This window comes from Aedes albopictus, chromosome 1 (genome assembly GCF_035046485.1).
Source record: "Aedes albopictus strain Foshan chromosome 1, AalbF5, whole genome shotgun sequence".
Taxonomy (NCBI): Eukaryota; Metazoa; Arthropoda; class Insecta; order Diptera; family Culicidae; genus Aedes; species Aedes albopictus.
In genome coordinates this window covers 130,358,506-130,372,978 of record NC_085136.1, presented here as the reverse complement: position 1 = coordinate 130,372,978, position 14,473 = coordinate 130,358,506, and the positions used below count along the sequence as shown (strand labels likewise).

Here is a 14,473-nt window from a genome sequence, read left to right as displayed (position 1 = left end):
ATTCCAAAGTCGTGAGCGAGTTGTGAAGGCAACTCTCCACGCGGTGAATGTAAATTTCATTCACGCTGTGGAAAGTTGCCTTCACAGCTCGCTCACGATTTTGGAATGCGTGTGCGACCCCAATGTTATTCGGTAAACTTTCAGATAAAACTACAAGGTTAAATTCATCCATACATTGTTTTTCGATAGCATGCTTCTGAACTGAGATAATAGCAAATGAATGTAAATCTTTGCAAATGAATGGTCGCAACCTTGGTTTTCACTATTGGTTCTAAGACAACTACAAATGTTGCTTGGTTTGATTTATTGCGAAGTTTGAGAAAGAGAATGTTCGATTGGTAGAGGTAAAATGAAATAAACTTGAGTAAAGAGAAGTTTATTTTAGAATACGGCTGCAATTGGAGGCAGCAGTTGTAAAAAGGTGGGAAATCCCTCGCTTAGCAATCTATTTCCAACAGTTAAAATTCATTTCCATCGTCAATCCTTTCTTTACAAGCATATACGATATAACCGTACATTTCTCAAGTGATTATTTAAATGTCATTTTCACTAATGATATTGGTACTGAACAGAGCTAGGTGATAACATTCTGAAGAATAATATTAGGCGTTGCAAAATCGAAACGTTTGCGAAATCGAACTATCAAACAGGATTAGGCATTTCATTACCAAAACTAGTATTACGGTAGGTTAGCCCAAATCCAGTCACCCAATAGGATTGATAAACTTCGCGAACGTGTCCATTGATTGCGACAAACTGTTTCCCTGGATAATATGTTACCACGCTTGATTCGATTTTCACATACTGAATAATGTATCTAATATCTTCCCAATGAATAATATAAATACACTGGTCCTGTTGTACACTGTACCAGCATACGATACGCACCCATTCTCTACACTCAACGTTTCTCTTCCACTCCGTCTTTCCTTCTGCACACGAAATTCATCCCTCTGACCCACTGAAACACGCGCACGCTCACTCCAGTCACCAAATCTACGTGACTTCCAGTGTTGCCAGCATCACTGTCACTGCCACCAAGACCCCCGTTGCCACCGCTGCCAGGCAGCCCAATAACAACGGATCGCTCATTCCCATTGCCATCCTTCGCCACCACGCTCTGATGAACGTCCTTTTCGATAATGGTCTCGCATTCTCGGTGCCTCCCGGAAAGTTCTTGCCCCTCTCCTCCTCCTTCTCCACCCCCATCTTTTCCCTTGGCCACTGTTGCCAGCTGCGTCGTTTGCCGTCCACTTCCTCCCCGCCGCTTGGTTGACGACGACGACGATGAGCACCGCGAAGGCGACGGAGATGCCCGGTTTGCTGCCGCTGACTGTTTGCTGCGTCCCGCACCGGTTCCTCCTGCGCCTCCCCCGCACCCGCCGCCACCGCCGCTGGCTCTGTATTATAACGATCCGCTCGAGTCGCCATGAAAGTGCAGCAAGTTGTCGCCACTGAACGAAGCCGTCGGAGAACCGGACGAGGACGGCTGCAGATCGAGCGAGGCCCTGCTGGCTGAGCTGAAGCTACTGCTGCTCATGTCTTCCTGGTCCAAATGTACCAGCGACTGGATGCCCACGTGCGCCAGGGAAGATATGGTTGTGCCGCCGCCGCCTCCACCACCTCCAGTGCCACCGGTTCCTCCGCCGCTTCCGGTTGTGTTAACCGAAGAAGTAACGCCTCCGGCGCCATAAACGGGGCCATCTGCAAGAAAGAATAGGAAATAACGATCATTTCTTCTGTAGAAAGCTTGCCGTTAAGCTGTTTGATAAACGAAATCAAAAGACCGTTCATGTTTTGGTTTTAAGGTTTTGCATTTTTTATTCTGATTTTCCTCTTTTTCTCTTTTATGGTTGTTTTTTCTTTCATTTTTTTGTTTAGTTTTCATTAACTTATATTTAATATAAATTAATTTATTCTTATTCGTACTACTTTCTTTTTTTTTAGTATTTCTTCTCGTCGAGATAAATATACAAATAATCACATTTCTTTTTATTTTGCTTTGTTCATTTTTTGCTTTTTTTGTTTTATCTGTTTTCAACACGCGTCGTCTGTTCCGCTTTCCGCGATTTTATTCTAGTTTAATCGTTGCCCTTTCTCTCTTTTTCTATCTCGCTCTCCCTCTAGACATTTTCTCAACCGTTTTTTTCTCTCTCTTTTGTTTCGTTTTGCTGAAGCTCCTAGTAAGCTAATCACACTTGGCTTTGATGTTTGAAAATTTGCACGCGCGCGCGTTTTATACGTCTCACATCAGATCCATTTTTTCACTTGTGCCTTCTCTCTTGGTGTCACATCTATCCTTCTCCTCGGTTCGCTTCTCCTAGTGTGTGTTACATAAATTGCCAATAAAAATGTGTGAGTGTGTGTTTCAAAAGTGGTACTTTTTGGATGTTAGCAAAGAAAATGTAAGCGCAAAAAATGTTACTCAACGCATTTTCGAGATCCTGAAAGAAGATTAACTCATTCTGATGATCCATCGATCCACCATCCAGATAGAGCAAGTGGAAATCGAGAACAATTCCTTTCGGCTTTCGTCAGATGTTCAAAGTTGAACCCATGCATATGGACGCCTCACTGATCTCGAAGAACCCTTTACTGAGAAGACTTGGAACCCTGTCCTTCTTTATTACAAATGACATACGTTGCCGATGGCAACGTTGAGCAAAGGTCGTACCTCTGTATAAACATGTAAGAATGAAGTGGTTCGAGTGTTACGAAGCTTCACTCACACTATCACGGATAGTTCGACCTTCATCCGTGGGAAACGCTGCTAACAGCGTCTCTTGACGATTAAAAGTTCTGCAAATCTTCTTGATAAAGTGTTCTTTGCCGATCGGCTTTTACAAGGTCTCAAGCGTAACGTCTGTTTTTCTGCGAGTAATTGTTTAACTTTGAACTTTTTGTTTTGATTAGCTAGACTATAAAGCAGATAATGTATAAGCTTGGCATGCTCGGTTGGGTGCCATTTGACGAGAACATAATAACTCAATTTGAATTTTTGTAGTCTTTGATCTCACAATGTCCACAGATTGCGACGGTGGTCTGTATCAACATCGGTGTCATTGACGGTGCTGGAGTGATTGAACAACTAGGATATGGAGAACATTTGCCGAAAAGCCAACAGCACTAGTATTCGAAATCAATCATGTCAGAACATGGTTCTCTGGCGAACTAAATTAGGCTTATGTGTGCAAAGCTAGTTGGAACGTCACCAAACGGAAGATCCGTTCACGGGGTTGAAGGAAATAAGAAACGGTAGACTTTAGTGGGCTGGTCACGTAGCAAAAATTTCGGAAAAGGTTTTGAAAACAATATTCAGCAGGAAACCACGTAGAGGTCGGGATTTCGAGGATGGCCGCCCGAGCGCTGCTTGCAAGCCGTTGAAGAAGGCCTGGGAACCCCACAACGTTCAGGAAACTAGAGCAACATCGCCAAAGACCAACGAAGATTAAGCTGTACTATACGCTGGGCGTTGGAAAGTACCATCAAGATGTGTAGAATTTCCCTGTCCATCCCGAACGCCCGCTAACTCCTGACCAGTGAACTGGTCTCGTTGAGCTTGACCAACGTCATACTTCTGATCCGAAGAACTCGTCTCTGACATAGTGGTCGACTAGCCATTGCCAGGCTTAGAGGCTATTCTTCATGTTACGTGACCACCAAGTAGCATTTTCAAGTCCAGTAGATTTGAAGAGGTGTGCAGAACTACCTTATGACCAGAACAACACCATTTCGGTTCTATGGTGGTCCTGAAATTCTCTCCAAAACCAATTAACCTTCGAAGACATATCAATCACAAGTTACAACAAGTGTACAATGAAGTATACGATGTAAACAAATAAGATACGGCAGACTTCAGTGGGCTGGCTTCGCAGCGCTAATGTCGGAATAAAATTGTGAACCCAATATTCAGCAAGGATCCTGCAAGAGGTCAGGATTTCGTGGATGTCCGCCCAAGCGCTGGTTGCAAGCCGTTGAAGAAGACTTGGGAACCCCAAAACATTCGGGAAACTAGAGGGACTTCGCCCAATACCAATAAGATAGAACTCTACAATACGCAAAGCGTAAACAGTTATCATGAAGACGTGTAGAATTTAACCTGTCCATCCCGATTGCCTGCTAACTTGTGGTCAGTCTACTGGTCTCGTTGAGCTTGCTCAACGTCGTACTTCAGTTCCGAAGAACTCATCCCAGTCGTAGTGATCGACTCGCCATTCAGACCTGGAGAAAACCTTAGTCTTTGTATTCAATCAGCTAGATACTCTCGAAGTGATGTTTGGTCCTACCACCTAGTGGCCTTGCTATAAGCCTCAGGTATCAGAAGGCCGGCTCCAGAGGCACGTTATCCTCCATTTGGGACATTTGTGCCATTAAGCCTGGGAAGCCTGTGTACTTGATCATCAAGCCTCGAAGTATTCGGTCACAATAACACTCAATCTACCTGATCACTGTTTGGACTCACGTGGCCACCAATAAGCATTTTCAAGTCCACTAGACTCGGGGAGGTTTGCAGAACTATCATAAAACCAAAGCCACACAAGTTCGGTTCTATGGTGGTTCTGGAATCCTCTCCAAACCTTCAAATTGTCGCTTGGGTAAGTAGACTATCAGTACTCTGTATTCAAGGTGGATCTGTTATTGCCAAAGAGTGCCGATACGGCCAACTTCACCATCAGACTGTTTCAAAACATCCTGATCTACGAGACAACCTGCTTTTTCCATACGTGGTTCAATCACGAATGATGCTAGGCCATCTGCTAGGTCCATGCCAAAAAAAACCTTAGCTTCAGTCGTATACCTTGACCCTACCAACTTTGTCTGCAACTTTGAAGCGAAAAGACCACGAGAGATGCAAGCGCCTTGTATTTCAGGTTGAGCGCTGAGAGAGTCTAGACAGCATTCAAGTCTGTATGGTCCATGTCCCTTTGTCCGCTACGGATGAACTACTCGGAAGTTTCTTCAGGCTGGAAGGTGTCGACGTCGACCCTGTGAAGGCTTGCGATGAGCAAATCTTTTGATGTAGCATCTATCTTCAATCGAACAAGCGCAATCGGACAGAAGTAGTAATTCGACGACCGGAGGGTCAGTCAAATGCTGCGAGAGGCATGCAGATCCGGGACCTACGAGAGACGTCACCGTCAGAAGGCACGCAACGGTCTTGAAGTGCTAGCCTCAGGTACTTAGGTAAACAAGCGTGTTGACAGCCTTCGAGGATCATCAGACCGGGATCTGGGTAGACTAAATTCACAGCCGGGAGCTGAGTCCTAGTAGATTGTGATGAAATACAGGAATCAAGTCTTTGGCGAACGCCATACTCCACGGACTTCAACACCAGAGCAATCAGCTAAATGTGTTGAACCTTCCGGGACAAAATGCGTGGAAAGGCTTCTCAGATGGAATAGGCTTGGTTCGCCACCAGAGAGCAAAACCTGTAGATTGCGACAAAGTGTCGTATTTAAGATCCCATTGAGATCACAAGCTTTTGTTCAGCAACCTTATAGGGTAGATCAGGTAATCAACCCCGGTGGAAATTTTGAGCGTCTATTCTCCTGGATGAGCGGCTCATAATGGCGTCTGTTGCCATACGTGGCATACCGACGTCCAAGTACCAGGGAAGGACTCGAAACTCAACCGTGCACTGTGGTCCTCCGGAAAGTAGAAGGTTGGTGTTCAGCCTTGCGAATCCATAGACAAATTGAAACGGAACTGAGACCAACGGTTACGACCACAGCGACTAAACAAGACTTGCGGTTGGAAACTCGGTGCGTGGAACTTCCGATCTCTCAACTTCATCGGGAGCACCCGCATCTACTGAAGGACCGCGGGTTCGGCATCATAGCCCTGCAAGAGGTGGTGAACAGAATCCTTGGTGAGTACGTTTAGAGGTATTCGTTCCAACTATCCGAGCTGGGAACACATCAACACACGCTAGCTGGGGAAAACTTTTATCGTGATGGGGGATCTGCAGAAGCTCGTGGTGGCCGATCGACGAAAGAATGTGCAGGTTGAGAACCAAGGGCCGATTCTTCAATTCAACCTTAATTTCCCAGCTGACGAACGAAAATGGCTTACGACTCATAGATTTATTTGCCGTGCCCGTTAACAAGGTCATACTCAGCATGGTCGACACAGCCTCCCTTATCGGCGCATCTCCACAGCAGACGGAACTGCAAATCGACTACATTCTGATTGCTTGACTGCAGTTCTCGTGGCGCTAATGTCGACTTTGGCCACTACGCGGTGATGGCCAAACTGCGACTAAATCGTTCCGGTATTGGCAATCGCAACGGTATAACCTAAAGCGACTGAAGCAACGGGGTCTCGCCTCAGTTTACGCGCAGAATCTCGAGGCAGCACTACCAGACGAGGAAGAGCTCAATAGGACTACAGGAGTACAGTAAAAGCAGCCATCAACGATGCAGTTGGGAGCACCATCGGGTACGTGACACGGAGTCGAAGGAATGAATGATTCGAGGAGTTCAAAGTGAAGGAGAAGAACGCTGCGCTTTTGGTCTGAAGCAAGGAACCCGACAGAATGTGAAACGATACAAACAGAAGAAAATGGAACTGCTGGGCACGGAAGTTCTGCCAGATGATCAACCCAAGCATCACACATGGTTACAAAACAGTGACGGCAGCGTATGTAAGGGTTGCGCAGTAAGTCACAGTGACTTCTTTGCAACCCTTACATAAGCTGCCGTCACTGTTTTGTTACCATGTGTGTTGCCTGTGCGTAGAGAAACCGAGAAACCGAGACAATGGAAGACACGAATGCACCAGTGTTGCAGAGGACGGAAATGATCCAACTCCCACGTCGAGGGAAGTTAATGATAGTCCTGTTCAACGACGTAGGTTGAACTTGCTCGAACTTGCTCCATCTCGCTCTTTCCCGTTTGTTGACAAATGGGTAAGAGTAGGATGCAGCAACTTCGAGCAAGTTCAGCCTACATCGTTGAACAGGACTGATGTCATTCGCCAGCTTAAAAATAACAAAGCAGCTGGTAAGGAAGGTACCGTAGCTGAACTTATCAAGGTGGGCCCAGAAATGCTGTTTATTTACCTACATCGGTTGATTGTTAATTGTCAGGATCTGGGTGTTCCTCTCTGGAGCCACCATACATGACAAACGTTGAATCTATACTTTCTGATAGGCTGGCGATGACTCTGATGATATTTCAGCGGCGGTGATTACAAACCATCAATTTCGACGTTCGACAAAGCCTAAAATCGACAGTAATGTACTATAACCCGTTCCCGTTGTTCAACCGTTTTCACTTACGCCCGCACAACGACGCCCACCTGCGTAGAAACCATCTCGCACACTTCGTTCCCTTCGTTCCCATTTCCCAGTTCCCGATCCTATATGCGTTTTCGGCGTTTCACAGAATAAGTTAATAAATATTTATTTTGTTTTTTTTTCTTCTTCTTTTCTTCCTATAAGTGACTATCAAGTTCCGTTACGAGATTTAAATATCAACAACAATGATGAACGCGCTTTTTCTCTATACTCTTTGTAAGTATGTGAGTGTGTGTGTGTTTTTTTTTCTGACTGTGAGATGAGTGTGATTCGCAATGGTAGTGTGTTATTGTGTTACGTACGATTGATGAAACTACTGTTACTGAAAAAATAAAGATCACTCGTTTCTTCGATAAAAATAACAGAAGTTGTAGGTTTCGATCATTTAATTCCGAAAACTTTCTAAAATACATAGCACTAGATGTCTGCCTTATCTCGGTATTCACATAATTTACTCCTCATATTTTTTTTCTTATTTTTCAGTCCTTTTTGAGCTCTTATAGTCTAAAACATGTTTCCTTCTTCGACTCGTCGCTAATTGTAACTTTAGATTTGCCCATGATAAGCTACAAAACGGAGACAATTTTCAAGGATGTTTCGCCCAAAACGTAAAAAATGAAGATTCTGGATTTGCAAGAACAGAAAACATGCCGGAAAATAACGATATTACAGGGATGTGTGCAGGTCTCTTATCTTATATATTTGTGTTCAGATAATACAGATTTCTTTCTTATTTTTTTTCTTCAACAATGCCCTTAAAACGTCTACGTGGTTTTGTTTTGAACGGTTTTCATCGTAATAAAATACTTAAAACATGACTAAAAACTTGTTAACAAAATTAGTTCGTTTGTAAAATAAAGATTTGTCTAATAAATAACTTATGTATGAACAGTTTGACGTTTGCAATACAAAAGAGAGGGGGCGGCTGTGTTTGACTGCGCAAGCGATCGATCCAACAAGCGCTGTTTCTGTTGAGATTTGAAAACAAACAGAATTGTTGAAGTTTTGCGCAACAAAGCGACTGCCAAAAAAACATTAATAACAACAAAGATTTTAGGTTCTGAATTAGAGTAACTTTTGAGGACTATCGATAGAAATTCAATTCAGAACCAATTGATTTTATGATATAGAATGTTGGATATAAACACAAATCTCAACTTAATTGTTAAAATTTTACAATTCCTCACAATTATTGGATAGATCGCTTGTCGCAGTTTCAAGAAGTTTTTTGAGATGTTAAACATAATAAATACTTTGTCCAGCAGAATTTTGGCTAACTAGTTCTCCTCACTAACATGAAATTAAACATAAGAAAGGGTTAATTGTGGTGAAAGTCACTAACATAAAAAAAATCTAAGCTGGAGCTCTGTGCCACGTCTACCGACAGCCTAATCAAAAGCTGACGTCATCGCGGTCACCCCGGTAACAAGGGAAAGGGTGGAAAGATACGCGCGGAAAACTTCTAGAAATAATACAGTAAAAATAACACTAGCTTGTAGCAAAGCTGCAGCATAACAAGATACGACAACAGCAACAACAGGACCAGCAATGATGCCGCAGTCACCAGCGCCAGCAGCAGTAGCAGCCCATTCCTGGTGACCGCCAGTAGCATCATCCGCTGATGCGCTGCTAATTATTTGCGCTTCTTCTTGGACTTCTTCTTGCCGTTACCGTTACTTCCACCATTGCTGGATTGCTTTGCTGTTGTTGCAATCTGCTTGCCGCTATCCTCACTTTGGTTCGCTTCCGTCGTTGGCAGTGCTGACGTTGTTGTTGTTATTGTTGTTGTTGATGATGATGTTGTCTTGGCAGGGCTTCCGGCTGCTGCCACGATGCCGGAAGCGGTCATGGAGCTGCTTAAACTGTCCCCTAGCCCACTGCCGACTACGGTGCTTACAACCGTTGTCGACAGCGACGAGGACGAAGTTTTGTTGCTCGAGATCAGTGGCTGTAATTCCTCGTCTTCATCTTCGCCTTGCGGAAGCTTACCGTTTTCTTTGATTTCTTCTTCTTCCGGATCATCGTTCGAATTGGAGTTCGAAGTATCTTCATCCGATGTCGATGACGCCGGAAGCTGTGAGCTGTACATTGCACTGTCATCTACCTCCAGTTCCAGGCTTTTGTAGTCTGAATCTTGCCCTTCCACCGAGAGTTGCTGCTTCAGTGTTGTCGGTTCCATCATCGATGCTGAAAGGCTACGACTACCTCCCAGGATCAAAGAACCACTGGTTTCCCCAATCTCTTTCAAACTGGAGCACATGGCGATCACAATGTTTCTGTCCTCCAATACCGACTTCCCTCTGCTGTTAGCTTTCTCTTCAAGCGGACTTTCAAAGTTGATCAACGTCTTCTCCTCGCTCGGCTGCTTCAAAAGCTTTTGCTCTTTTTTCGCACTCTCGCTACAACCCAAATCCTCCAACTCCTTACACACCAATTGCTCCAAGGGAGGCAACGGCTGCGTAAACTCGAACTCATAACTCGACAAAATCATCTCGTCCTTTTCCACAACTTTCATTTCCTCGTCCATCACTACCTCAACACACTGTTTCTCTTCTTCCACACTGTTCTGCTCGTCTTTACCAACATTCACACTACTTGATGCTTCCGCATCACCCGTTTCAACCGGTTTTTCTTCGCGCATCCCGACCATACTAGAAGCAAGCATCGATTCCTGAACGCTAATTTCCGTTCTGGTCACTTTTAGATTTCCCGGTTCGTTCAACTCGCCAAACAATTCCAAATCGTCAATTTTCAACGCTTCCAGTGGTGGGAACTCGTCGCAGATCGATTTGAGCATTTCGTCGTCTTCCATCGTCGGAATCATCACCGGCGGCGGTTCTGCTTCGCGTTCCGGTTCTTGTTCCGTCTCCGGAAGAATCACCGGCGCTTGCTGTTGCTTTTCTTTACGCTTTCGATTGTCTTGCTTGGATTCTTTCCTATTGCTTCCGCCCGTCACTTGTCCTCCATTGCCATCCGCGTTCTTCGACTGTTTTGTCTCCACCTTCGGTTGCTGCTTGGGTTCATCCTTCTTCTTGCCGTTATCTTTCTTCCTGTTACGGGGAGCCTTTTCCACCGCAGGTGGTAATTCCAGCTCTTCGCCAACAGGATCCACTATTTCGATCACTTCGAGTGGTTCTGGCTCCTTCTTTTTCTTCTCGCTCCGAGCCGTAATCGGTGGCGACTTTTCCTTCTTTCGCCCACCAACGTTTTTCGGTGCCTCCGGTGCTTTGCGTTCCACCACCTCAACATCTACGAAATCACCTGCCATTTTTCGATCCGTTGCTTCTGGAATAGTTTCTATCATTTCCGGTTCGTCCTGCTTTTTACTTCTCTTGTTGATGGAAGAGAGTTCCTCAAATTTTGCCACCAGGCTCTCTTCTTCCTTTTTCTTCGATTTGCTGAAATGCACCATGTTCTTCTCCTCGATAACCGGTACAATTAGGTCTCGGTTACTCAGTGAAGTAGGTTCCATTCCGCCGGCCACCAGCGAAGTCAGCCGATCCAGGGATGACCCGCGTCGTTCGCGCTCTGCGCCAGGTATGCTATGAACCGTGACTACTGGTCTGAACAACGCTTCGTCACAGTTCTCATGCATGTAGACCTCGCAATCCCGACGGGCATCGGTTCCCGATTCCGGCCCTTCCGGCTCAACATTGCACACTGTCGTTACCGTTCCCAATGGGTTCACCACTTTGGTTATCGTCACCGAACCAGATGCTCGACTGCTTGCCGCCGAGGCAGGTCGCGAGCAGCTCGTGGGCAGTGATGACGAGTGCTGCTGATCGTGCTGCTGTTGCAGGTGCGTTACGTGGTGTTTCAGCAGCTGTCCGTGGGATGGCGCCCCGGATGGTGGCACCGTTGGGAGGGACAGCTTTTGGTCGCAGATCGAGTTCAACGAGTGCGTTGACGAGTAGATCGAGGTGGAGGAGCAAGAGGACACCGAAGATAACCCGGCCGGTATGGGTGTGGCGCTCGTGTAGCCTTTGGGTGTGATGAGAGGACCAATCGGGAAAGAAAGAGAAAGAGAAAAGGGGAGAAAAGAGGTCAGTTAGAGCCGCTGGCAAGTGCTTTCTTCTTTGCATCAACTACATTTTTATTTCAACTGTTCGCGCTCTCTCTTTCTATGTCTCTCTCTTCTATGTGAAGGTATTGAATGCTCTACTAAAACCGAACCATGCAAATCGTGTTCCAACACCGCCTTTACCCGGAAAGACTTGTTCTACGTCGTGGCCTCTGATTGCACGAATAAACCAATACAGATCAAAAGAAACAGGGAGAAAATGAGCTGCTTTGAAAGCATTTCAGCGTTTAGTATTTAATCAGTGAGAGGAAAAATTAAACTAAATTTAGAGACTTCTCAATCCGAAAAATCCAAGCAAATGTGGTGTTGGAACAACTATGTGGTTAAAAATAAGTTTAAATGTTAAAACAGTACTTTCAATTACAGATTGTGTGTTACAGCAAATGGAAGCTTGCGAGTTTAAACGACTGACCGAAACGTAAGTAAACAAAATATCGAAGGAAAGAACCAAAAACTACTTATAGGAAACATAACGTATTAACAAAACGCACACATTCTAATACAACATAAAAAAAAGTGGTCGAGATTGAAAGTTTGTTTTTCTTTACTCGTCCGCATCCCTACTTGGAAGGTTCAGATTTAAATTCGAAAGCAACATTATTAAAGCTAAGTATGGAACAACCACCTGCCGTTGGCTTCCTGTTTGCTTCTGTTCTGGTTACAGTATGAGAGCATTTGGGCATTTAGCATTGGGCGTGAACTCTTTTTCTCCCTTTTTCTTCTTGGTCTTGCTTTTTGGATCGAGCCGTATTTTTATGAGTGTCCTGAACACAAATTAGAAGTGTGTGTGTATTGCAGACTGTACAGTGAGCGATAGTAAGCGATTAGGGTTGTCCTACCCGAAATTTACAGCGGAAACTGATGAGTAAATGTTAGGCAATCTAGTCAAAATCGACGGCAGATATCGAGACCTTAGCCGTGTTTGAGATGTTCGATATCACCTGTTGTTTTAACACGATTTCCTTGATTTTCGTAAGATAGATGCCATATGTAAGCCAGAGTTTGATAAGCATTCTATGCAGTGATTATGTCAATTGTTAGTGCAAAGATGAGTTTTAGTTTTTACTTAATTACACTATGAAAATAAACCACAGAGAACGACTGAAAGTTAGTAATACACATAAAATGCACTAAATCTAATATGTTACTACATAATGTACTAAAATAATAGGATTCTTAATAACCAGAGGTTGCACAGACTAAACAATCACTAACATGGCACATTGGACAATACACGAAACAACCAGTGGTCCAGTGGAGATTTTCCGTTTTACGAAAAGTTTCAAAAAAATATATAAATGATTTGATAAAACAGCAACATCATGTCTTCAGTGAAACACGAACACATTTTTATTCCAAAAACAGATAAAATGCCAAAAACATATTTTTATTTTTAAAATAGGGAATCGCGCCACTTGGGCGGTGGCTTCTATATTCGTCTGTTTCCCACTATAACTCAGTCAAAGTTGAACCAATTGACACAATTTTTGGTATGTGGTGAGTAGGTATAGTATCTACCCGTGTACAACATTTCAAGTCAATTGGTTCAAAATTGACTGAGTTATAGTGAAAAACAGACGAATATAGAAGCCACCGCCCAAGTGGCTCGATACCCTAAGTCCAATCGCATATTGATTTCTATAATATTCATTAGAAAGCCCCTCGTTCCGCTTCGAGAACACACTAAACCGAAGATTGTTAAAAAATACGAAATGTTGGAACAGTGTACTGTTTTCATAAAAGCAAAGACACGTGAGCCCCTCTCTGTCTGCAAGGAACGCACTCATCGACTCACAAGAACATTAAAACTGAATATCTGTGTTCAGTAACGAGCTCGAACTTGGTTACAATCACTTTCGAGTTCGCCGTAGACGTTTATTGAGTCAACCTTATATAAACTACTTCGAGTCGCTCGTGTTTGTGTTCGTTCGAAAAAAAAAATTGACCTAGCTTTCTGTAGGTCGTGGTATCTAACGAAACTTTGTGTGGTTGGACCTCCTACGATTCCATCAATTTGATAGTCTGTCAGTTTTACAGCACCGATGCCCTGGCTAAATTCCGCCCTCCAATGGGTTTGGGAGATTGAAACAGTTCCCAGTCAATCCCTCTCTCCACGTCCGAGAGAGTTTGCAATCACGTTCACAGAATTTATTAACCCTAGCCCAGCAGGGACAACTGGCACAACTAGCCAATGAGACATGCCGTATGAAGCTTGAGATCCTAGGACTGAGCGAAGTCCGTTGGCCGAAGTTTGGAGAACACGGATTCGCATCGGGTCAAATTCTGCTATACTCTGGCCTACGAGGTGAATACGCTCCTCACCACCGTGGAGTTGGTTTCCTGCGCTCATGAAGTGGGAACCTATTAATGAGAGGATAATTGTAGCCAGATTCAGAACACGGGTTCGAAACCTAACCATGATCCAATGTTACGCACCAAGCGATGCTGCCGAATTGCAAGACAAAGAGAACTTTTACAGTCAACTGAATGTTGTCGTGGACAAGATTCCGAAAGGTGATATCAAGATCCTCATGGGCGACTTCAACGCGAAGGTTGGTTCGAACAACTCGGACTATGAGCATGTCATGGGACGCCATGGTCTCGGAGAACTGAGCGAAAACGGAGAACTTTTTGTAGAATTTTGTGGCAACAATGAAATGGGTGATTGAAGGATCGCTCTTTCCTCATCGACCAGTGCACAAAGTGACATCCGTGATGGCGTCCCGGAAAATCTAATCGACCACATCTGCATCAGCCGAAAATGCAGACGGAGCCTTCTTGATGTGCACAACAAACGTAGCGCCGACATTGCGTCCGACCATCATCTCCTAATCGGAGAGGTCCGCCTGCGCATTGCCAGGATCCATCGACAGGAGGAGAAAATCGGGTGCCGGTTCAACTCACGCCGACTGGAAGACGATGCGGTGAAAAGGTCCTTCAACGTACCCAAAAAGGGTGACCTGACTGTATGCGATAATTTGCGGGGCATCATGTTACTGTGTATCGTTCTGAAAGTCCTCTACAAAGTGATCCTTAATCGGATACAGGATAAAATTGACGCAACTCTCCGACCGCAGCAAGCAGGATTCCGTGCC

General features: G+C 44.5%; 2 protein-coding genes across 4 annotated transcripts in view; both read right to left on the bottom strand.

The window, feature by feature from the left end:
* Positions 1 to 901: 901 nt before the first annotated feature.
* On the bottom strand, positions 902 to 3,604 carry LOC109422890 (loricrin). Its single transcript, XM_062855288.1, has 3 exons — positions 3,484 to 3,604; positions 1,461 to 1,704; positions 902 to 1,400 (listed from the first exon to the last, which is right to left on the bottom strand). Exons 1-3 carry the CDS (start codon positions 3,602 to 3,604, stop codon positions 902 to 904), a joined length of 864 nt encoding a protein of 287 aa, XP_062711272.1.
* The window catches only part of LOC109422990 (breast carcinoma-amplified sequence 3 homolog), a 33,786-nt gene continuing 21,108 nt past the window's right edge, over positions 1,796 to 14,473 (bottom strand). For all 3 annotated transcript variants that reach the window (XM_062845382.1, XM_062845383.1, XM_062845381.1), the window contains exon 6: positions 1,796 to 11,278. In XM_062845382.1, the coding sequence (XP_062701366.1) occupies positions 8,931 to 11,278 (2,348 nt within the window). In that variant the 3' untranslated portion in view covers positions 1,796 to 8,930. The remainder of the gene's footprint in view (positions 11,279 to 14,473) is intronic.